Source organism: Carya illinoinensis, chromosome 1 (assembly GCF_018687715.1).
Source record: "Carya illinoinensis cultivar Pawnee chromosome 1, C.illinoinensisPawnee_v1, whole genome shotgun sequence".
Taxonomy (NCBI): domain Eukaryota; kingdom Viridiplantae; phylum Streptophyta; class Magnoliopsida; order Fagales; family Juglandaceae; genus Carya; species Carya illinoinensis.
In genome coordinates, this window is record NC_056752.1 from 41,085,289 (window position 1) to 41,109,510 (window position 24,222).

At 36.1% G+C, this 24,222-nt stretch overlaps 5 protein-coding genes across 14 annotated transcripts; 2 read left to right on the plus strand and 3 right to left on the minus strand.

Moving 5' to 3' along the window:
* The first annotated feature begins 1,178 nt into the window (after nucleotides 1-1,178).
* LOC122303097 (heavy metal-associated isoprenylated plant protein 19) lies at nucleotides 1,179-1,985 on the plus strand. The gene is made up of 3 exons (XM_043114671.1): nucleotides 1,179-1,214; nucleotides 1,345-1,426; nucleotides 1,684-1,985. Exons 1-3 carry the CDS (start codon nucleotides 1,179-1,181, stop codon nucleotides 1,983-1,985), a joined length of 420 nt encoding a protein of 139 aa, XP_042970605.1.
* A 2,517-nt stretch (nucleotides 1,986-4,502) lies between these two features.
* On the minus strand, nucleotides 4,503-9,476 carry LOC122274149 (probable 1-deoxy-D-xylulose-5-phosphate synthase, chloroplastic). Of its 4 annotated transcripts, none has more exons than XM_043083132.1 (11): nucleotides 9,414-9,476; nucleotides 8,948-9,043; nucleotides 8,504-8,635; nucleotides 8,237-8,401; nucleotides 7,949-8,099; nucleotides 7,295-7,566; nucleotides 6,929-7,202; nucleotides 6,238-6,545; nucleotides 5,539-5,820; nucleotides 5,161-5,445; nucleotides 4,503-5,035 (listed from the first exon to the last, which is right to left on the minus strand). In XM_043083132.1, the coding sequence occupies exons 1-11, from the start codon at nucleotides 9,459-9,461 to the stop codon at nucleotides 4,886-4,888; spliced, it is 2,163 nt and encodes a 720-aa protein (XP_042939066.1). In that variant the 5' UTR covers nucleotides 9,462-9,476; the 3' UTR covers nucleotides 4,503-4,885. The 4 variants fall into 4 exon arrangements, with proteins under 4 accessions (XP_042939066.1, XP_042939057.1, XP_042939080.1 ...); XM_043083123.1 differs by having other exon boundaries at nucleotides 8,504-8,641; XM_043083146.1 differs by lacking the exon at nucleotides 9,414-9,476 and adding an exon at nucleotides 9,205-9,381 and having other exon boundaries at nucleotides 8,504-8,641.
* Nucleotides 9,477-12,151: 2,675 nt separating this feature from the next.
* Nucleotides 12,152-14,510, minus strand: LOC122274179 (50S ribosomal protein L33-like). Of its 5 annotated transcripts, none has more exons than XM_043083188.1 (3): nucleotides 14,347-14,492; nucleotides 12,813-13,121; nucleotides 12,152-12,465 (listed from the first exon to the last, which is right to left on the minus strand). In XM_043083188.1, exons 2-3 carry the CDS (start codon nucleotides 12,844-12,846, stop codon nucleotides 12,290-12,292), a joined length of 210 nt encoding a protein of 69 aa, XP_042939122.1. In that variant the 5' UTR covers nucleotides 12,847-13,121; nucleotides 14,347-14,492; the 3' UTR covers nucleotides 12,152-12,289. The 5 variants fall into 5 exon arrangements, with proteins under 5 accessions (XP_042939122.1, XP_042939137.1, XP_042939144.1 ...); XM_043083203.1 differs by having other exon boundaries at nucleotides 12,152-12,469; XM_043083210.1 differs by lacking the exon at nucleotides 12,813-13,121 and adding an exon at nucleotides 13,311-13,369 and having other exon boundaries at nucleotides 12,152-12,469; nucleotides 14,347-14,486.
* Nucleotides 14,511-14,517: 7 nt separating this feature from the next.
* Nucleotides 14,518-17,237, plus strand: LOC122274211 (NADH dehydrogenase [ubiquinone] 1 alpha subcomplex subunit 8-B-like). Of its 2 annotated transcripts, none has more exons than XM_043083219.1 (3): nucleotides 14,518-14,657; nucleotides 14,772-14,976; nucleotides 16,977-17,237. In XM_043083219.1, exons 2-3 carry the CDS (start codon nucleotides 14,789-14,791, stop codon nucleotides 17,107-17,109), a joined length of 321 nt encoding a protein of 106 aa, XP_042939153.1. In that variant the 5' UTR covers nucleotides 14,518-14,657; nucleotides 14,772-14,788; the 3' UTR covers nucleotides 17,110-17,237. The 2 variants fall into 2 exon arrangements, with proteins under 2 accessions (XP_042939153.1, XP_042939162.1); XM_043083228.1 differs by having other exon boundaries at nucleotides 14,577-14,657; nucleotides 14,761-14,976.
* Nucleotides 17,238-18,576: 1,339 nt separating this feature from the next.
* Nucleotides 18,577-23,959, minus strand: LOC122274171 (serine/arginine-rich SC35-like splicing factor SCL28). 2 transcript variants are annotated; one of them, XM_043083159.1, is made up of 8 exons: nucleotides 23,551-23,959; nucleotides 23,276-23,353; nucleotides 22,404-22,568; nucleotides 22,203-22,264; nucleotides 22,023-22,062; nucleotides 19,257-19,469; nucleotides 19,099-19,150; nucleotides 18,577-18,975 (listed from the first exon to the last, which is right to left on the minus strand). In XM_043083159.1, the coding sequence occupies exons 1-7, from the start codon at nucleotides 23,733-23,735 to the stop codon at nucleotides 19,126-19,128; spliced, it is 768 nt and encodes a 255-aa protein (XP_042939093.1). In that variant the 5' UTR covers nucleotides 23,736-23,959; the 3' UTR covers nucleotides 18,577-18,975; nucleotides 19,099-19,125. The 2 variants fall into 2 exon arrangements, with proteins under 2 accessions (XP_042939093.1, XP_042939102.1); XM_043083168.1 differs by lacking the exon at nucleotides 19,099-19,150 and having other exon boundaries at nucleotides 23,551-23,952.
* Between the last annotated feature and the right edge of the window lie 263 nt (nucleotides 23,960-24,222).

Here is a 24,222-nt window from a genome sequence, read left to right on the forward strand (position 1 = left end):
TCAAAAAATAATAATATAATACCAATGAGTTAAATTTATTAAAAGGCCGTAATATATTATATTATTTAAGTTGGAAACTTTCATTTAAAGTTAGTAATGTTTTAGCTAGGTTTCTCAACACGTCTTTTTGATTCTTTCAACTCATGCATTTATAGTACTTTAGTAACTTATAAAGGATTCGATCGTAACAATTATTGAATTTTAGAAGAAGTTAAATAATCAATAAAGATTACTTTGGAACATTGTATAATAAAGAGCTTAATTGTAAGTCACTGATCTTTTTATTCAAACAAAGTTTGTAAGATTTTAAACTCTAATTGCCTTGCTTATATATATATATATATTCCCTTACAAGTATTGTTATTCTAAAATTTCTACACCACACTGCTTACGTGGTATATATAACATTATCACGTCACTTACTTACCTTTATTTACATAAAGGTGCAACCATAAATCTTAATTTAGTTGTTCTATCTTTGTGATCAAAAGGTTGCCGAATCAGATTCGGTGATGATCACTCCCTAAAATGCAAAACCAAGGGTACCATATCACTCATCATTTATTAAATAACATTTATGAACGTGACCTTTTGCCAAGCATTTAAGCAACATCTTTTAAAGAAATTAAAGAAATAATATTTGCAGTCATAGAGTGCAAACACCGCACACTTATTTAAAAAAAAAAATAAGTAAATATGAGTCTCATATATATATAAAAAAAAAATTAATTTTTTAATAATAAATTTTACTCTATTTTTAAAATAAGTGCGCATAACTTACACAACACATGCACGACTGTATCCAGCATTAATACTCAAAAAAATAACGCTTAGGGACAGAGTTTGACTTCTAAACTATAGGCTGTAATTTGAAATATTTGATGCTTGTCTAATTTTCTCTGATTCGGCAGTTGATACGTGAGGGGCATTTCAGGAAATGGAACTCCTTAATTACTCGACTCAGTTTAATTAGTGAGTAATTCGGGGGCAAAATTATTTTCCGACGCAGATTATAGTCGGCTTGTTTCGTAAATTGCTCTCTTTTAAGCTTTAACTGCCCCCAACGAATGGCTAGTCAGTTACTAAATTACCCTTATCGTGTAAATTATTAAAAGGCTAATTAATTTTCAACATTCCTTTCATTGATCATTTGCTTATAATTCTCTTCAACAGTTTCGATGGCAAAGAAGAAGAAAAAGGACGAAGCAACCAAAGTAATTATTTAATTTCTTTAAAATATTATTTTTAAGATCTTTTCTTTTTCTTTTTGATCTTTGAGATATTAGAGGCAAAGAATCAAGTAATTTCGTACGTCTCTCTTGTTATCGTGTTCTCAAATGTTAGGAAGTTGTTGCCGAATTTAAAGTTTCAATGCACTGCAATGCATGTGAAAGAACCGTTGCCAAAGCCATCTCCAAGTGTAAAGGTACTTCTTTTTCTTCTCTCCATCGATCTCTTTCTTTTAGCGAATTAATTAATTAAGAGAATTGTTACAAGCATAAAAAAAAAAATTATACAAAAAATAAACTTACAAACTGACATGACTTCATGTGATGCGTACGTTATATCTAGTTTATATTAAAAATAATTTTACAATTTAATATATTACATAAAGTATTGATTTATTTTGTATAATTTATCTGTGACTGAAATATTTCTCTTAAATAATGTTTTGTTTTGAAGGGGTGGAGAAGTTTACGACAGACATGAACAACCACAAGGTTGTGGCAACGGGCAAGTTCGATCCTCAGAAAGTGTTGAAGAAACTAAAAAAGAAGACAGGGAAGAGAGCAGAGATGATCGTAGTTAACAAGGAAAAGGCACCTGCAAGCAGTACTACTCATGAATCAAACGGATCAGAATTATCTGTACAACCAAAGGTTGCTCCAGATGATCCATCACTAATAATGTTTGATTATTGCAAAGAGAACGAACTGCTAATGATGTTTAGCGATGAGAACCCCAATGCATGTTCCATTATGTAGAGTTCGATATATCGAGTTTCACAGATATTGATCAAACTGCGCGCATGCATGCGGGCAGACGTCGACGTACGTGTGCGTACGTATTTATTTATGTACCGGTACGTACGTATTTCGCATGTAAGTACATGATTTCATTCATTTGCTAATTAATTAAGAATAACATGAAATATTGGAGCCCTAGTGTGGTTGGTTTGGTTTGACCCTTTTTTGTTTTCAAATTTTTTTTTTTTCCCGAAATACTTATAATTATTTCTTTGGAACGCCGTTATTCTCCAAGTGATCATGATCTACGTGCTGATAGAAATTAAAGGCATATATGTAGGCCGCCACATGCAAGAAATACGTGAAATGGAGGATTTTTTTATTAGTCACTTGTTATGTGCTTCATGGAGTCTATTTTAAATTTATTTTTATTTTTCCGTTAGGAGCTTTGACTGAGTCCGTTAATGAGGCCAGTTAGTTTAGTGGGTCTTATGTTTGACGAACTCTGGTAATGGGTTAGTTGTTGTAAGTACTAGCTGGTCTTCACATAGGTTGTAGCCCAACGACTATTAATCAAGTCATGTCATCGTGTTGGTAATGGATTGTTTATGTAAACCTCTATTTAAGTCCTGAGTACATCATGTGGAGACCTTAGACACCTCGAATAGCCTACAAATTTATCTTTCCTTAATTTATAAATTGCCTAGCCCATAACATCACTATCCGAATGCCATTAATGTAATTAATGAGATAGCGAATGTGCGTGGTTCTTATCGTCGGTGCATGTTTATGATGAATTATTGCATGGTCGATCGATTGGTTGAGTGGACACGATCATGATTTGAACTGTGTTGGTCTACAAAGTAGTTGGGCTATTTTCAAGCAACAAATGCATGATTTTGGACTTCTTGTCCGCTTGCATGCATGTATTAATTTGGCCGGGAAAGGTTTCTTTTCAACAAGACGGTGGCGATCGAGTGACAAAACGGCAATATTGCATGCAAATGTCGTCAATTTCCATGGGGGTGGCCGGCCGGGATCGATCGAGGACTACTGCTCCGAGTAACTTCTGACTTGGAGAGGAATGAATTGTTATCTATGCCCTTAATTATTTGATTCCAAACGTACGTTCCAAACTTAGTTATTAATTATTTCTAAAAAAATGGCTGCAGGGACAAATGAATTAATACGTATGCAATTAATATACAATTACCACCTAGTACTACTGCACAACTAGCTACTACGTGCCTAATAATGTATAATTAGTGTAATTTGATTTTAATGCATTGGATTTGAAGAATTTATATACTCTAAGATCTCACGTCAAATCGTTATAGAAATTTGTTATTAATTTTAGCCATTAAAAGAAGAGTGATGCTACATATATAAGTCTTAAGATATATAAGTCCTGCTTTTTTTTAAAAAAAAAAATAAGATCGATTATTTAAAAATTAATTTTTTTATATAAATCTCATATTTATTTATTTTATTTTTTAAAAAAAATACGGAAGACTTACCTATCCTATAACTGAAAATACCATTGCTCGAGCAGAAGGATTGGTGCTTTGTATTGGAACCGGATCTCGTTGGACTTACAGGTCTAGACTTTATCAAGAGATGACATCTTTATCAAGAGATGTTAGGTACGTTTTATCAAGAGATGACATGTTTATCTTAATTTGTTGGCCACTCCGGCGTTAGGAACAGTTTGGATGCGTACACTACATATGAACCGACACTGGAAAATTTATGACGAAGTTGGATGTATGCCTGCCGGCCAAATCTGAAATGACCCTTTATTTTCTGTGAAAGCCGCCTGCACCGGCCAAGAAAGAATGAATTACGAACGTACATTTAATTTATTATTTGCGGATATTCCGTGTTGGCAACCAACTGCATTATTCTTCAATATTAATGGACCTCTACCGATGATCATGTTCATTATCCACTCGACAAGACAAAGTCCCCACATGTATATTGCTGTCAATTATAGTACGAGTGCTTCATAAAGTTTCTCCTTTTTTTTCTTTTTCTTTTTTTCTATGATTTAAATTTGGTGTGGGCATGCCACCACTTGATGTATTGCAAGCCAAGTGGCAATGTCAACCAGGTTCCACTTATTACATATAGACAGCTTGGACCGGGGTAACAATGCAAGTCATATGAAGACTTGACATACGAAAAAGGAGAAACGGATAGAACAATTTATTGCCAACCTGATCAAAAACAAGAATATTATCTTTTGAAGATCGAGTGTCATGCCCTCCAATTTTAGACAATGAGAAATAATTAGAACATGAATAATACTGAACCCAATAATACTGAACTCAATTAAGGAGATACTGAAGATTTCTAGTACTTTATTTTCCTGTTCACATTGCGCGCTCGTTGCTTAGATGGGCTTGCTGGCTGGCTGATGTGATCATTTCATCAGGGTACTTGCATGCAGTTAATTTGAAGGTGGCCTACATGAGCCAGCTTGTTAGAGATGCAGTGCCTATTTCATACACACCTCAAAAATTCGGACACAAGTTGTAGGTTACCAAGTGAGAATCCTTTATTTGTGACCATAAATGAAATATAGGCCTGACTTATAGAGCTTGAATGGTAAGAACTAAGAACTGGAATTGGATTGTCAAACGCTCCACACCTGATCACTTAATTAATTGACCAAGCTGCTAGAGGCTTCAATAGCTTGCTTCTTTTTCTTTTTACACGTCGATCATTGATAGTTCTGCAGTTAAGAGTATAACTGAAAATCCTTGTTTCTTTTCAGATAGTTCGTGCTGTTATTGGACTGGCTTGGCTAGCTTAAATTTGTACGCATGGGGACACTACTATTTTACGAAAATGATAAACTAATGCAGCTTTATTGTACATTGTTGGGAGTGAAAAACTGGACCTCTTAATAAAATTTCTTATGACATGATCTCCAGTGCCTCTCTTGTTTGCCCAAGTATGTTGAACACCGTTGCTGCGATATGAGATGGTGTAAGACCAGCTTCAGCCAGTTGGTCAGTAGGCGATCCATGCTCGATGTATCGATCAGGCAGGACCAGAGGTCTCCACTACAAAGGTATTATTGAGGGCACAAACAAAGTCAGTTAGTTACCAGAAGTTGAGTTCGCCACTAGTGAGTTCATAGAAATATCATAACCTTGGTGTTCCAATCCTATGTCGATCAAATTCATACCTTTGTTTTCCCATCAAGAAGGCCATCAAGGGCCATGAACTGAGCAACATGAGACCCAAATCCCCCAATTGATCCTTCTTCAACCGTAATCAAGATCTCATGAGATTTTGCTAGGCTGCGAATAAGGGCACGATCCAATGGCTTGCAAAAGCGTGCATCTGCAACTGTTAGGCTTAAGCCATGGGATTCCATTAAAGATGCCGCACCCAAACAGCTCTGAACTGCTGTTCCATAGCCCAAGAGTGCCACTCTTTCCCCTTCTAGCAGTATCCTGCCTTTTCCAACCTGTTAGAAAAGTGCCAACATTTCCAATTTCTTTAGATGATCATTGAAATATTTCTTCACTGTTGATACAGCAAAGACTTGGTGGAAATTTACCTCAATAGGAATGCCCTTATTCCTCGTCGGTAGCTGAACACCAATCCCATTCCCTCTTGGGTAGCGGAAACAACTGGGCCGGTCATCTATTGCAGCAGCAGTGGCAACCATGTGAAACAGCTCTGCCTCATCAGAAGGAGCCATGACCACCATGTTGGGGAGGCAGGCCATAAAGGTGACGTCAAAAGACCCGCAATGTGTGGGACCATCTGCTCCAACCAGTCCAGCTCTGTCCATGGCAAATCTCACTGGCAACTTCTGCAGATCCACATCATGTACTACCTGTGTATGAACCCGCAGCATAAATTCTTAGAAATCTAATCAGAGTTTTGACATGACATACCGAGTTGTTGGGTATTTTTAAAGGGTGGATCTCGAAAAATATGTAAGATCTCCCTCCAAGCCATATGTACAACTTTCATGCTATCGTTAAAGAAGTGAAAGTTGTATATATATATTTTTTAATTTTTTCTTAATAATTACAGATATTAAAAAAACACTTAAAAGAAAATAATAAAAAAACAAAAAACTTCAAATACACTATAGAGTAGTAGATGGATGGTAAAAAAGTAGTAAGCTTATCATTACCCATATCCTATATACATCTCTGATATGAAGTTTGGAATTATAAAATGTTATCACATCAAGTTCTCAACTGAACAGTGATGAGGAGAAAGTTAAAGAAGTTTTCAGGCTTGCCTGGTCATAAGCCCTCTGCAGGAAAGATGAGTAGATTGTACAGAATGGTTTGATGCCCTCACAGGCCAGACCTGCTGCAAAAGTAACGGCATGCTGTTCTGCTATCCCAACGTCAAAACATCTTGTTGGGAAACGGCGAAGGAAGAGATTCAAGCCTGTTCCACCTCCCATTGCAGCATGGATTGCAACAATATCTTTGTCCACTTCTGCTTCTGCAATCAAAGCTTCTGCGAAGTATGTTGTGTATGACTGTGTAGGAGCCTTGGACTTGAATTGCTTTCCAGTTGCTGGATCAAATTTGGCAACTCCTGTAAAAGAGAAAAGAATTATATTCATTAATAAGCAAGAGAAATCAAGTATAACTCACTTTTTCACACTATGTACATGACAACTTTTAAAAATCTTTTGAAGGACGGTAATTTTGCTTTTCACAGCATTTGGAATAATAAATTTTTTTTAATAGTCTCTTTATATCTCGTTAGGTTCAAAGACTGTTCATATCAAGGAAGAACTAAAAGCACCAATTTGTGCACCCAAACGCTAAGAAAACTCCCAGGGAAAAGAAAATGCTTAGGGTAAAATCAAAATCCATAATTCCCATAACAAGATTCTCACCCAACACCCCTTTTAATAGTTTTCTATAAAAAACTAAAAAAAAAAACATAAACTTGAATTGGCGTTCTGTATTTACCATGATACTTGTCCGCTGCTTTTTCTGCATACGGGTATCCTCGGCCTTTCTCAGTCACAACGTGGATCAGAACCGGACCTGTTGTTTTAGTACTTTTGACCTCTTTGAGAATGGCAACTAGATCATCGATATTGTGACCATCAACAGGACCTATATAATAGAGTCCAAGCTCTTCGAACAGAGTTGATCCAGAGCCGCCGATCATTCCACGAGCATATTCATCAACTTTAGCAGCCAGTTCATGCATTGGACCGCCAATTTGTTTTGTAACTCCCTACACCAACCTCAGTCAGAAAGAAGGAAACTCAATTTGAACCTGATCTTTGAATTGAAGTTTCCTAATTGCTCTTGTTTATTGTTGTGTACCTTGGCAACCTCTCTTAATTCTCTAAGAGGCCTGTTAGACTGCAACCTACTGAGAGCACTGCTCAAAGCTCCCACAGGTGGTATGGGCCCATCTAGATTAGCAGTAGGTAAAGAAACCTGTTTATTGTCGTTGAGAATAACAATCATGTCAGAATCAAGGTAACCGGCGTTGTTCATGGCTTCATAAGCTTGCCCCGCTGTCATGGCGCCATCACCGATAACAGCAACAACATTATTATTCCTTCCCTTCAGATCCCTCCCTACAGCCATTCCTGTATCCGTAATGAAATCCGAAGGTTAAAACCACGAAGAGAATCTGCACTTTATGCTCGATCAATTTCAACTAAGATTGGGAGACCAGCAAGCCATTGACAATTAATTGGATTGTATTTTCAAGAAACAGTTAGAGATATTATGACTGAAGTTAGCATCTTCTGTGAAGAACCTGCATGATATAAATCCGCTCAAGCGAAGGTTTCTCAATTAATCAGTATCTCACGATTAAAGAGTTTTCCGGAGCTTCCCCACATCGCACCACTGTCTAAAAATTTGATAAACAGAGCCATAAGCTGGAACATATTAAGCTCAGTTGATGTTCTGATTTTGGTATTCTTCGTATGTTTCTTACTTAGTTGGAGCAGAGAAGAGAATTACCCAGTCCTGCTGAGATGGTGGTAGAACTGTGGCCGGTACCAAAGCAATCGAATTCACTCTCCGAGCGCTTTGTGAATCCTGATAACCCATTTGTCTGCCTTATAGTATGCATCTTATCTCTTCTCCCAGTCAGGATCTTGTGTGGGTAAGACTGAAAATCCATAGAAGGAACAATCAGAGAAAAACAAAAATTATCCTATTATATTCTTATGTTTTTGCCAGTTTGGACAGGTGTCGCCAGCAACGAAAGCTACAACAAAGGAGAACCCAAGGAGGTAGGATTAGAACCTGATGACCAACATCCCATAATATCTTATCTTGAGGAGCATTAAAAACGTAATGGAGAGCCACAGTGAGCTCGACAACACCCAGGCTCGAGCCTAGGTGACCTCCAGTTCTGGAAACATTAAAGATGACATCTGACCGCAGTTCATCTGCAAGTTGTTTCAACTCCTGCGTCGAGGCTTCGTATGAAAATTATGGATAAAAACCGTATACAGACATAGGAAGCTCCTCTTGAAATGAAATTGACGTAGGCATACGTTTAACATATACCTTAGTTGATAGATTTTTCATGTGAATCGGATAGTTTATGGTGTCCAAGAGGGGAGTTGGTGGTCTCTGTGAATGATACTCCGGCCCCCTCTCTGATAGTGATGCACAAATTCCACCTGGCCTTTTCCTGACCTGTACCTAGTCAGGGAGAACATAGAGAACCATCTCTTATCATTGAGCAAGTTTATATTTTTTAAACTTGAAAACAACATAATTCAAATCAAACCAAAGAGAGATATCATCCCGGGGAGCTTTCCATGACGATAACCTCACCAACAGAACATAACTAAAGCTCGACCGAAGTATAGAATAACAAAAAGAAAAATTCTTGACAAAATGAACAACACCCATTTTTCCCAACTTAGTTCAGCAACATGGATATTCTTTCATATACGTAATGAGTGTGCTTCGTAAGGACAAACAGCATATAAATATAATTCATACATAATGGAGCTTTTCCTGAGATGGGCATAGCAGATTTGTTCCCCGAGTAAAGTGAGATGAGAACGAAGGTGATCTTTGAGCGTCAGGAGATGTTGCCTGGTTCACATGGGCAGGAAATGAGAATGCACAGAGAGCCATTGTAACTAGAAGACGAGCAAGAACACAGAAAGGACCCCAAGAAGTTCAAGACTCTTCCTAGAGGTCAAAAAATGATCAGGAACCCAGAAAAGCAAACAAGGTACAATTCACTTTCTCACACATAGAGAGTGCGTGAACTGGTCTGTGCTAGTGTTTCCCCCACTAAGAAGTGCTGGCTATGGTGATGGCGTTGGTGGAGTAGAATAAGCAAGAGACAGAGAGAGAGAGAGTGTGCGCGCGTGTGTGGCTGACAGTGAGTCGTAGTAAAGGTGCTGTTCCAAGACCAAACTGGCCTTTAAAGTCCCAGATTACATATTTATAGACTTACCAGCAAGCACCGACATTGTGGGACAGGTATGGGAGGGCCGATTCGCATTGGACCACGTCATCAGAAATCACAAACGGATAGAATAGATAGATGGATATGGCATATCTATTGATTGATAATAAAGCGTATACTCGGGGGTACCAGGAAATGTGAGAGAGAAGGTGAGGTGTCAAGGTTCTAATGCACAATGGTGTTGGGCCAAAAAATAAATAAACTACACCTTTTGTTATTTGAATTTGATTGGGTGGGTCTAAGCACGTAAACAATGGTGGAATTCTGACCCGGGAGGTATCTATCTTTTCTTTTAGGTGAGCTAGCCTGGAAGGTGACCATACAGCGTGGTTTCGTGGCTTAGTTGCTTCTGTACCAAAACACGCCAAGACGGTGTTTTCATTTTAAAACGTTGGCAATGATGAAGAGAGAGAAATATTTTATATATAAATAGATTATATAAAAATAATTTTAAAATTAATATAATTTAATGTGATTTATTATATTATAAAATTATTTTTTATTTAACAGATTATATAAAATCAAATTAATTTTTTAAATTATTTGTATGCAATCTCTTTATAACTATAATTATTTTAAAAAAAGAAATGTACGAGTTTTTGACAAATGTTTAATTTTCAAACGATCGGCTTATGGACCTCTGGTTAAGAATCATTCATTCATTTTGTGCTGCATACGAAATTTTATTTTATTTATTTGTTGTAATCATGGTCAGAAATGTACATACAAAAGGATAAGCCTCCTCAACAACTTCCTCGAGACCAGCTTTCATGGTGCTGCTAAAAATTAAAAATTTTAAGACTCGAAATGGATAATCTAGATCTATTCCAATAATCTCGTAGCCCAAAATCCAAGAGAATCGCCACCTTTGACCTGTGGTTTTGGCAGCAACAGTTAAGAGTGACAGAGAAATCTTTAGTCGCAAGATGAATTGCTAAAGATGTTTGATCTCTTATGCGAGAGATGAAGGAAAAGCTAGATCTCGTGCAAAGTGAGGGTCATCTCATTTTTATAGATAATAAGGGTGTGATCAAGAAAGGAGATGAGTTGAATTTATGCAGGTAGCTTGTTTGAATTTAGAGCATGGGACACAAGCTATCAGCAAATAGAAAAAATCCATTGACGTGGGGTAGGAATGAAGGTAGTCGTTGGCAGCCGGCATTAAATGCGCCTTTCAACATCTTGCAAAATAAACGACAAAAGTATGCTACACTGCTGCGGATTGTGTAATCCCAATTCTTTTAAAAATAATGAAATTAATTATTAAAAGATTATTTTTTTATATAAATCTTATATTTATTTTTAAAAAAATGTGCAGTATTTATATATTTTATGATTGTAAATATTATTTTTATTTTTATTTTACAAGATAGTGAAAGGACAATATTAATCACATTTTTATTCATTTTTTGCACTAAAAATAAATTCAACAGTTTAAAAACCAAGAACTTATTTATAGGTTAAAGGGTAAGATTCAGAGAGAGAGAGAGAGAGAGAGAGAGAGAGAGAGAGAAAAAAAAAAAAAACTGTGACCTGATTTAAATGGAACAAACCTTTTTTGTTCTTAAATTTGCGGTGAGGTCAAGTTCAAATTTCAATGTCTCGTAACCTCGCAAGTCTATCAAGTCGTCGTGAGAAAATTAATATTCGATATCTCAAATTATTTTTTAATTAATGTAAGTACAAGCTTCAGATATATAAATCTCACATAAATCTTTTGTATAAAGGAGTCTCATTAATAAATAATAATTTTTTTAAAATGAAATTCATTATTTTACAAAGATTTTATTTATTTAAAATTTGTATAAATCATTTCTTTGTAATAGACCTGACAAATAATTCTCTCTCTCTCTCGTGAAAAGAAAATATATAATGGGACAACTCGGATTCATAACCCTTTTACGACAATCAATTACTAGATTCATGGCATCACATGCTATCTTATTAGATATTTGTTTATTAAAATTATGAAAAATGAGCATTTTTCATTTTGTTGTAAATTACTTTGTACACACCTCGCGTATAATAATAATATTTTCTAGTTCTTTTAAGGATTTTTACAATAGAAAAAGATTTTAACTACAAAAATACTAAAACCCACAAACTGATATTACTTAATGCAACACGTCTAATAGATCATTTAAAATTATGTCAATTTATGAATTTATTCTCTTTATATATATAACCCTTCTCTTTACAATAATTCTTTAGGAAAAAGTAATGCCATTCTAGAGCTTCTACACAAGAAAATGCATGCTAGCATTTTTCCTTTTCCAGTTATAAAACATGCATTATATAGTTATATACCAACACACCAAAGAAAATCCCTTTTCTCGGGGTCATCCTTGTGTAAACCTAGAAACACCTCGAATAAACGCTGGGCTGGATTGCAATCATAAAAGTCAAAAACAATACAAATACAAATTCTATAAGTAACACTAAATACCCAATGCATAACGTAACATAGTTTCACCCATGTGAAAATCATCACCTACATATACCATGGTGTATGTACTTTCATGGCACTTAAGCCATGATGATCATTGCAAATTCATCACAGGGCCATGTCTTCGAAGTCATCAAATGCTATATTAGTGCCATTGGGAAGAGAGAGAGAGAGAGAGAGAGAGGATGGATGGGAAAGAGGCAGCATCAACCTATACTTGTTGGATCTGTGAAATCTAATCCGGAGTATGAAATGGATCCAAAGTGAAATGGAGAGCAACTTAATGCAATAAAAGCATCATCATTCATCAACAACAAATTATACTTAATTTATCGCAAGTTCAATCAGAACTGTCTGCAGAAAAAAGAAACAGAAGTTTGACCAATAAGAGTATATGAGAAAAACTGAGATGTATTTCTCACTTCATTTTTGCTTCCTTGAACAAAACATGACGATTAACCCGAGGATCATATTTCCTGAATTCCAGCTTCTCGGTGATCTTAGTAGGTTTCCTCTTCACATAGAAGAACCCAGTCCCGGCAGTTGATACAAGTCGTATGAAAATTGAAGCAGCCTTCTTCTTGTTTCCCATGCCTTACTATACACAAAATGAAAATGAATTTTATTACTTACAGGTGAAACTTCCCATGCTATCAAATCTGTAATGCATTGCATGCACATGACCTTTCACTATACACACACAACAGTTTCAAACTTCACATGACCAAAACATTTCTAGGAGTTGATCTTCAGAACATCTACCTCTAATAAATAAGTGCTAATCTAGGGTAAACAGTGAATTTTCGTCCATTATTTGTTTTCCCTGTTATATCCCTTATTTTGATGACGAAATTCCGTTTTGTTCTGTTTTGGTTATTTCTCTACTGACTAACTTTTTGGTCTTTCTACATTTCTATGGTTCTATCTGTTTTGGCACTTACTTGATTTTAACTTTCCAGAAACTGTTTCCTTCATCTTCTATGTCTCTTCATTTTCTACTCCTTACTTTTCCACACAAACCTTTCAGTGGACTTCCAATTGATTCTCCTTCTTCTCAATCTCGGCATCTCCTGACTCAGGTGTTTTTTTGGATTTATTGGGTTAGGGCAGATGAAACGCATAGGATGTTGTGTATGTGTGGATGAAGGGATTGGAAGACTCCCAAGCTCCTCTACATCCAATGGAATAGAAGAGGAGTCGCCAACCCCTTGGGTTGTACCGACATTACAACTCACATAATCTTTTTACATCTGTTAAAGTTACAACAAAACCAAAAAAAAGCAGGAAACTAAAACACAAGTATGACAAATTCAACCTTGAGCAAATTAAACAGTAGATATCTCTTCAAGGACATTCTGTTCTTGAGCAATAATATAATCATAGCATATGCATAAAAATTCTTTGCCTGTATACTGCCTCGTAAATTGGAAGGAACTCACAGTAGCTGAAAATAACTTTAATCCCACGAGAATTTGAGTGTGATGCAGCCAAGCAAAAGCTTCACATTAGAATCTAAGTTATTCTCTTAATTAATTTTTCAGAGTATGCAACGAAAAACTTCACAAGTTTTTAAGAAGAATGTAAAGCTGGAATCTGCTTTTATACCATTGGGAAGTGGTTTCAAAGAAAGGTAGAAAAACAGATGAAAAATAACCTCTATAAACAAATGAAAAATAGAACAAAAAACAGAGATAAAAGTTCTATCATAAAGCTATATATATTGTATCTTTTAGGTTTTTTTTTTTTTCCTAATATTTTAGAAACTTGGCCACACGTACCACTGTATATATGAAAGCAGGATTTTTTTGTGAAAGTCCTCTCATTTAAAAAATAAAACAAGAAATTCGATTTTTTTTTTTTTGGTGCTTAAAAACATAATTCATTATCTATATATAATTTTTTTCAAGTTTTCTAAGCAATTTATCAACAAATCTCACCAAATTAAGAATAGAGTGAGTGATCATTTTCATTCTGAATACATGGAAAGAGCTTTACTTTGGTAGATCTTAAATGATGTTAGATTATGTCAGACTGATACAGCCTCAATGCTTTCTGAAGCCATTGAATACATCAAGTTCCTCCATGAACAAGTTCTTGGAAGTCCCAGAAAGCATGCACCTTTTTACATTGTCAGAATGATATTATAATAGTCATAATTAATGAGAAACCAAGTTCATGATCAGTATCCCTTACAGACCAAAGTATCAAGCGTTTCTGACTAATGTCTGTATTTTAAATAATCAGGGCTTAAGCACACCCAGTACGTAGACATGAATAAACAAGCTCCTAAGATTGATAATAGGTTGACCACTAAACCAGTACGTAGACATGAATAAAATAGAAACAACATTTGTACAAATCACACCCAAAGTCAGAAACCCAAAACAAATCACACCCAAAATCAGAAACCACACCAAACAAACCACACATTAAACAAAAGAACCAAAATGGAAGAAGAGATAATCAAAAACTAACCTTGATTTTTAGTGTTTCTGAGGATGACGGGATGAAGGCGAGTTGGAGACGACGGGAATGACGGCGACGACGGACTGAGGGAGGGAGGGAGGCTAGGGTTTCTAGCAGATTGGTGTAGAGAGAAGGAAAAAGGGGGGGGGGGGGGGAATCGGGAATGGGGGCCTGATTTTAACCCAGAGACAAAACGGCGTCGTTTTGGCAATTGGTTTGGGTTAAAAAAAAAAAAATTCTCTGATTCCAAAGCTCTCATCTTTCCTCCCTTCCCGGAGTTGTTTCCCAGTAAAGAAAACTCGTTCAGGACATATTAACAGGTAAATCGATACTTTCAGACTCCGAAAAATTCTTAGATTTTCCTTTTCTTTTCTCGGTAGCCAAACAGAAATGTAAACTGTTTGTCAGGGCTTTGATTTTTAGTATGCCTACAGATTTATCGGAATAGGATATGGCGAGCGCAATCGACGCATCGGGAGATCCGATCCCGACATCGGCAGTTCTGACATCGTCATCCAAGCACATATCGCTGAGATGCCAAGCGGAAAACGTGGCCTTCCTCAAGTGCAAGAAGCAGGATCCTAACCCCGAGAAATGCCTCGACAAAGGCCACCAAGTCACTCGCTGCGTGCTTGGCCTGTAAGTGCTCTCTTATGATTTTATTTACTCCTCATTTTATTTGATTTGATTTGCGTCCCTTTTTATCTCAAATTGTGTTCTGTTTGGTAGCTGGGTAAATGTTAAAGAAGAAAGGAAATCCAAGTATTGAGTAGTGACATTTTTTAATTTTGAGACTGTAGGATGAAGTAAAATGTTAAAGAAGAAATGATAGTTGTTCGATTACCTATCAAAGAAAATAGAAGCTAGAAAGACCAGAAATATTTGAAAATTTCAGCTTTGTTAAACTATTTGACTTTCTTCGAGATTCATGTCAATTAAGTGGAGATAGGGTTTTCTCTGCTGAAATATCATTCTAAGTTGAACTCTGAATTTGGATTTTCTTTTAGTAATTGTTTTGTTTCTCTCTGTTGAAGTTCTTTGGTCTAGGCAACATTTCAATGCAAGGATTGTAGTTATAAATCGGGGAAAGCATTAGAATGTTTTGTTAATATACCATTTACTGCATTTCGACATTTAGGTTTGTACCGCTTGACTCTTATAAGGCTCACCGCTTGACTCTTATAAGGCTCATTCTCATTTCTCACCCATGGAACCTAACCCCCAGGGAGACTAGCACTGCAACCCACAGCCATGGCTTCCCACTTAAATCGCAGTTTGATCCCAGGGGGAATCAAACCTGTGACATGGGGCTCATGCACACAAGTTCGCCCTTACCACTTGGGCTACCCATGAGTGGGTTATTATCAGCATTAATTGGTGAAATAAATTGTTACATAACTCTTGAAGAAAATCTGAAACTTATTTTGCTTCCAGTACCTTTTATTTGAAAAAATTATCAAATCTCATCTATGCTGTTGGATATTTGAATTTGTTTTAAAACCGCTTCAACAATTCTTGGGTTCTTTATTAATCCATTATGTCTTGAAAATATATTTGCAAGTTTGTTTTTTGATACATCCAACACGCCACTGAAGTTGGTCCCACAACAAGTAGTATGTTGATACCCCAAGCTTGGAAGTAGGAAAACTTTTTTGTCTTTGCTCCTTTTGTAATTTAATGACACCATACTCAGTTGCCAAGGTTATTCTTACCACTAATTGTATTTTCTCAATTATCTGTTTCCAAATGGTCTTTTTGTTAATTATTAAAAAAAAATGGTCCTTTTGTTGTCACTTGGTTTTGGTTTTTTGTGATTTAATTTGAAAAAAATGCATAGTTTGGGTTGCAAAATGAAAATTTCCCCTGCCCCAACATCGCAAGCAGGTGTATGGTGTATTCATCAGTGCACCCACCAAATTACAATATGGAAAACAAATTTGGAAAAGGAAGTGAGAATCCCTTTTGACTGAAAAGCTTGCATGACTTTCATCCATATGGACCAGGAGGATGATCTATCGTGTGTCACACACATCCTACATGAATGGTACTTGATCTTTTACTAATATGACGGTGACATACAATAAAGTAATCTGTAGGCTAATGAGGGTGAATTACTTTTGTAGTTCATCAAATAATTTAATCTCACCATATGAAGCTCAATTCTGAATCTTGAAGCAACATAATTTAGGGAGTCAGACACTTGCCTGGTTTTTCCTCTATGCCTTTGAAGGGTATGTCTACGGATTATTTATCCAACTATTCATCTTCAAGCTTCTTTTGTTTGCTGGAGTAGCATGTTTAAAATTTTCCCCTTTTTTCTCATGCTTGTTTATTATGATAAAGGACGAGACAACCTTTCTACTGAGCCTCCTTTCAGCATAGTATATATTCAGCTATAATTTGTTAGGCCTGTAACTACGTGTTTGTTTTTAGTCATCCATATGGATAAAATTACATAGTTCATTGTTCAGGTTGCATAATCCTCGAGAATTTGAATATTTATTTATGGTTCTCGATAATTTATAGTATTTGCCGGGAAGAAATATGTTAAAACATTAGCATGAAATTGTTTTAGACTTTTTGGTTCATTCGTGCACATCATTTCCAAATGATCTGATTTTTGGCTGCCCGCCCTGCAGGCTGAAAGATCTTCACCAGAGGTGCACAAAAGAGATGGATGCTTATGTTGGATGCATGTATTACAACACAAATGAGTTTGATTTATGTCGCAAAGAGCAGCAAGCATTTGAGAAAGCATGTCCTTTGGAATGAGACAGAAGCCAATCCCGTGGCACAATAACATCGGCAGTTTGCATTGAGCAAGTACTGTTGTTGCATACATTTTTAATTGAGCAAGTACTGTTGTTGCATACAGTTTTAATTGAGCATGTTTTTCGGCATGGAGATTGTCGCCCATTTTGCATATTCACTGTTCAAATTTTCCGTAGGAAATGCTTCCAGGTATGGACGACGTTGCCTTCTTTTCAAGCATAATTATTGATGAATGACCATCCATTTTCTAAAATGTAATGACAGCCCTTGTTTTATTTTTCCCCTTCTGTTTCTGTTGCGGAAGCATTTTTTTGTTTTTTTGTTTTTTTTAAAAAAAATATTTTCAGTGGGACAGTGGCTTACAAGGACTGGAGGAGCGTGCACCAGAACTACTAGGACATCAGAAGTACTTTGTGATGATAATCTACCAGGAAGTCACCAAAACTATTGGAGAATTATAATAAGGTTCTTGTAACCAACAGCCAGTAGTCTGTAGTTATAGGGGTAGTGCCCCTGGTCTTCAAAAACAAATGCTACTTTTCATAGGGAAATTATAATTTCTCAGAACAAAAAAAAAAAAAAAAAAATAGGGGGGCTGGAAAACGAGCTGCTAGATCATTACCATATCAGAGACTAACAAGAAATAATCCATAAAAACTAGCTTCTTCATAAATTGACCTCAAATCGCAAGGACGCGAGGTAGTGTGTCTCGCTACATGGTGATAGTGAGATTTCTGTGTGAAGGTAACAACGTAACACCCTCCTTATCAACTCTGTCTAAACAAAACAATCCAACCAATTATCACTACCATCATTTTTTTATTTTTTACTTTTTTTAAGCTCCTAAGATCTCACCCCCATAGCGGGATCAGCCTTCTCTTTTGATATAGTTAACCAAAGTTCATACCCTCGTCTCTTGTTCGACAATGCAGAGAATGTATTAGTGGAAACCTTCCGTGATTTCCAGCCACCATCCCAAGTTCTCAACACCTATTAACAGCACAAACTTATTCACGCCAAATACCATTGATATCAAACCAGCTTTTTAACATGAAATTTCCACACTATTAAAAAACTTTTTTGATATATATATAATTCCTTTTTTACCCGTAAATGTTCACACCAACTTGGCACATCTCGATTAATCCCACGGAATCTTAAACTTAACGACCAGGTAAACCTCCAATGAAAGGACTCAAACTGATAATCATTGAAGAGCAAACTCAAAACCTAACCAACTAAACTATACATATGTTGTGCGTTCAGACTCCAACCCCTTGTAATTTTCATTTTAGTAATACTGTAATAGTAAAAAAAAAATTAACGTGGAAATGTGTAACCTCATCATTTCAACTTAGCATGTCCCATCACGGCCACACATCTATCGTTCATAGGAAAGGTAGCAAGCACCAGCCCACAAGTGAAAAATTGGAGTCAGAAATATTTTAGGCAGAAAAAACAAAAACAAAAAACAAAAAAAAACAACTTACAAATAAGAAACCAGAGTATTCAAATTGTACTACAAATAATCTACTCCCACGTAGTTGCTAAACGGTAACTAGGTCAAATGCCATTTAGCACAACCCCAAAAGCACGGAACAAATCCTAAAGAACTAAACCAACCATACATACGATCCTCCAAAAATTACAAGCACCCACTTAACTAACAAACGAAACAGACTCAATTCGACAAAACACATACGTGCTCTTACAGAATACTTGTAAGTAAGTCATATCCACAATATTTGTGCTCTTACAGAATACAAGAACTTACAGTCATTGTCCAGCCAAATTAATGGCGCTAAATATGCTCTGAACCTGTGGAGAGCACCACATGACCAGCAAGACAACAGCCATCAGCGAGGACTGCATAGCAAGAATCAAAGGAGGTCACTTTTCTTCTCAATTAACCAATGCAAAATAGATAGAGGAAAGTTCTCTCTCTAGGGGGCTAATAATCTTCAATTACACATCATCACCAACCCATACCATTCACGCCGATGGGACCTTGAAAGATCAGTACGTTGAATCATCCCTAGCCCTACCGATAATGATTGTAGGATGTGCTTTAGATGGCACTAAAATGTATATCAATACCAGTTCATACCAAAGCCGATCATGAATAATACAAAAGGAAAAAATTCTACCTGTAGGATCGTGACCGAGATCTTGAAGGACTGCGATCGTTACCCCTCGGACTTGGTGACCTGCTCGGTGCATAATCTCTTGCAGCACGAGGACTCCGACCATTTTCCCTTGGACTCGGGGACCTTCTATAGTCCCTCTCATCACGTGGAGGAGATCGTGAAATTGACCTAGAATGCACTGGAGAACGATAATCATCCCTAGCCCCACGGTCCCTGTCTCAATGGCAAGGAACAAAAGTTATTTAAAAAATAAAACAAAATAAGAAGAAAAAAAAACATATAAATCAGCACGTGGGAAAAAAAAAAACAGATATATATAAATATATATATCTTACTGAAAAATCACACCAACTAGAAGCATCTCTATTTTTCACAAACAGCTAGAAGTCCAATTCACAAACCATAAAGCTCCATAAACAAAATTAATTCAGCAGAGTTAGTCATCGGAATCAAAATTAGATAATTTGCTTTTACATAGAAGGTTTTCACTCGCATCCTCAGCAAAATCTAACTGATCAAAATATGACCTTTACCTGCACCTTCCCAAGATTTCTGAACAAAAATATGACACTTGGATCCAAACAGTGAGAGTTAAGCTCTATAATGATGCACTGGGTGAACAGCATCTGATAACTTCATAGCTCTCTTGGCCTCAACTTTCTAAAACCTCAAACTATCTTTTTCTTGGACAATGTCATCATATCTCTACCAGTAAAAACTTTGAATTGCTTCCCTTCTTTGAAGATGATTTCTTTCTTTGGCCAAATATAAGCTCAATGTTTCTTTCTTAACTGGATGGTATATGCAAAACAAGATATCAAACACAACAAATTTCTTATGAAAAGAAAATTACTTGAGCAGCTTAAATAAGGAAAAGATGCACCGGATTTATCTTAGTCAAGTTCATTCAATGATGGCAAGCCTCACAAACCAAAATTCGGAGGAAAGCAAGCCCATGCAAGGTGTGTACAAAATAGCTGATGAAGGCGAGATTATAGATAAGTCTATTGATGGAATTTGATAGAAATGTAAGCAAGTTTCCCATCACTTTGAGCTCTCTTTTCTAGTTAATCTTTTATTAATCCAGAAGTCTTTGAAGTCTCCCTTTTCACTTTAATGTCTGCATAAAAAGGGCACCAGCAGATATTATTCATTGCACCACGTACTACATTATGTCCAAGAGACAACAAACTCCTTATATCAAAAGTCACAACATAGGAATTCATCAAGGGTTCAACTTTCAGAGATTTCTTCTCTTGGTAAGTGAAATTTTTTTTTTTCCAAGATCCCAAAAGTAAAGCAGCAGGATTTTCACAATCTTCCACCAAAAAAAAAAAAAAAAGAATGCAATCCTCATTTGAAAAAATCCCCTATATTAATCATTTCGCAACTTCAGTACATATGCCATCATTGTTGTGAAGATATAAAAAAGAATTTATCCTTAGGAAGTATTACAAAACTATACAATTCACCAAGAAATAATAACGAAAGAAAATAATACAGAGAAAACATAACAGGATAACAAATTGCCAGAGATCGAAGGCATCAGGAAATACATTTCAAACATCAAATAGACTAGCATTAGCATTAGTTTTGTGTCATTATTGCTAGCAATGATTGATCTTAATTATAGCAGTTCAAATTAAACCTGTATACTGATTCTCAACATGGTTATGAAATAAAATTATGTATCAAATCAAGCATCTATGAAAACAGATATCTTGCAAATGTTTACCTATGATCCTTTCTCTTACCGAATGAAACCAGTATGCCAAAATAGGACTAACATTTGGGAATGCTAGTTGGAAATTTCAGCTCTTGAGACATATTTGACTATGAAAGTGGTGAGATCAATAGAGAATATATTTGGAAAAAGTTTGGCGAGATGCAACTTTTTGAGCTTAATCCTTTTGTGTTTCATTTTTTCTTATCTGGTTATATGAGAGTTTTTTACAAAAGATAAAAAATAGTTTTGGTGTTTTTAAGATGGTTGAATTGGAAGCTAAAAATATTCTACAAATTTTTTAAACCAAACGTGTACTAAAATTTTAATCTCACATTACAAGTGTAAATTTACATATATAATGAATGCATTTGACGTACTGCATTACATAGCCAAAGCAGTAGTAGCGTCCATTAGTTTTCTGCCTTACATAGCAAACCCAGAACATACAGGCAGGACAAGGGTTGTGGCAAATGGACAATGAAAGCAACACCGTTGGTCAGATATATGGCTTTGTTAAGTTGAGTTGACTATTATTGCACGGGCAATAATAATCTTTTTTTGAAATTCTATCTACCCACAATGTTCCAAAAAACTTGTTCATGTTTTATCGGGCAATGTCACATAAGTTATAGGCATATAGGAGAAACATAGGCATTGTGCCATGAATCTATGCTGCCATATATAACAAAGAAAGGCACAATGTATACTGAGAATCCAATTTTTTTTATAGGTATGGATACAGAGAATCCAATAATAATTCATCAACTCAAAACTTTTGCCTAACCACAACAAATGAAATGAATGAACAGAATATGCAGAGGGGGTATAACAAAGCAGTTGTGCATACCCCATGGCACCAAAAAGATTAAAAGAACCATAAAAGTACTCCAAGCATGTAGCACTGAATTTCTTTTCAAGTGCATATAGCATTGAAGTTTTTTTTTAGGAGGTAACATATAGCATGAAAGTATTAAGAATGACAAAAACAACAACAATCCCCAATTTTAAATGGAAATTCTTCTAAGAGATAAAATCCAAACCTTGAGTCATGCCTAGCTGGTGTAGGTGACCTTGAGTAAGCTGTGAGGAGTAAAAATAAGTTTAGATAATTTAGCAGGAATTTAAAGCAACAAACAGTTCTTTTCACAAAAGAACTACAAATAATAATTTTCCAACTTCATAAAAATAAATTGATTGCAGAAGTGAAGGCTCAAACTAACAGCGGTATCGGCGTCTAGGAGACCTTGGTGGAGTTCTCCTTCTGCTTCCTCCATATCTACCACTTTTTTTAGGTGTAGAGGGTAGGAATGAAAAACAGAGTCAGCAAGTGCTTGATAAGGTAGACAGTTTATCACAATTTCAAAGAGAGACACCAAAAAGGCCTTACTGGAAAATTGAATGTAACTGAAATGTTGTTATACCTTCCACGGGAAGTTACACGCATTTCTTGAGGCGTTTTTCTGTTCTCCTCAGCAAACACAATTCTTATTTCACGTCCACCAATAATTGTATGGTTCAGTTGTTGTTTTGCTTCTGCAGCATCTTCAGCATAACGGTACTTCACAAATCCAAAGCCCCGTGGCTCCCTATCCATACAAAAATAATAATAATAAATGATTCATTACCTCAAATTAATTGTATCAAGAACTTGGACCACAATGTCAACAAATAATAAACAATTTTCCATTTTCACGAAAATATTTGCTTAATGAATTATACCGTTTTCAACATGCATACGTACACACATTCACACACATAAACATTACCACACAAATATTACAATAGATATGTAGCACCAAACTCATCTATATCCTTATATTCTTGAATATGCCATGACTAAAGTGTATTTTATTCAGAGTTTCTAACCAATATTTCAATATTTGAAATGCTTTCGACTCTGAGAAATAATTTTTAATGTTACTTGAGAACTCATAAATGATCTGCATACAAAGAGATATAGTAGTGAGCAGTGGAACCACTGTTGATTGATTTTAAGCATAAAACCTACAAAACAATGAATGGGTTGCTGTATTACGAAACAAAACATAAGGACAGCACCTAGATACATCTCTAGGCACTTGCTACAAGTAACTTAACTTAACAGCGTATATGAACTTAGAACTAGAAGTATATTAATCTCCCAATTAAGTTTTCAACAAACTTACCTTGAGAAAGCAAATCATTCAAAGTGTGACTCTTGATGTAACAGATAAAATCAATCAAATCAATCAGTGCAATACACACAATAAGCAACCAACAGCCAGCACAAATATAGTGCAGACGAAAAACATACCCGGTATAGTAGTTCTTTGGTAGATAAACATCCTTCACCGGACCATATCGCTCGAATGGAATCCTCAGGTCTTCTGTCCTGCACATCGTAGTTCAAAATCTCATACATTTCATTCTTTAACAGTAGAGCATTCGCTGATCACATTATGAGTTTAGAAAATAGTTAAGAGTTGAAATTTGAAGAGAAATAATGTTACGATGATGGGTAACCACAAAAAGGGATAATAATACAAAATTTTCTATTGAGAAAAAGACTTGAAGAAGAAAGGAAAAGACCTTGCGTCAAGGGGGAGATTGCGGACCAGCAAACCAGAAGGAGCGGGGGAGCGACGGTCTCTGTAGGATCTGCCTTCTCGATAGCGATCGCGAGGCTCATCTTCGTATCGCTTGCGACCGCGTGGAGGGGTTCTGCTCCGCCGGCGAGGGCTGTAGCTTCTGCTACGGCTCCTGTACCTCGCCATTGCTGCAGATTCTCTCACTTTTGCTCGCGATTAAAAACCGATTGAGACCCTCGGAGTGGAGAGGGCTTGAACTTTGAACACGGATCACAGAAACAAAACCCTAACCCTAACCCTGACCCAAACCCTATCCCTGACCCATGGAAAAAGGGGGGAAAGATGCGCTCGATATAATCTGGTGTGTAATGCGTTGTTTGGAAAGTTTTGGAGGGAGGGGGGATAAGGGCGTGGGAAACCCCCTAAGTAATTGTTGAGAATAATGAGAAAAGTCGTGAATAGTAATAAAAAATAGATAAAAAATAATAATAGAGTAATAAATAGTAAATAAAAAGTAATGAATAGTAAAAAAATAAATAAAAAATAATAATAAAATAATAAAAAATGTTGAAAAATGTTGAAATACTTCAACACCCAAACACAACCTTAAAGCGAGCGGTGATTATATACTGAGCAATGAGCCAGTATTTGCCGGAAGCCCTTTGCTCTGGGC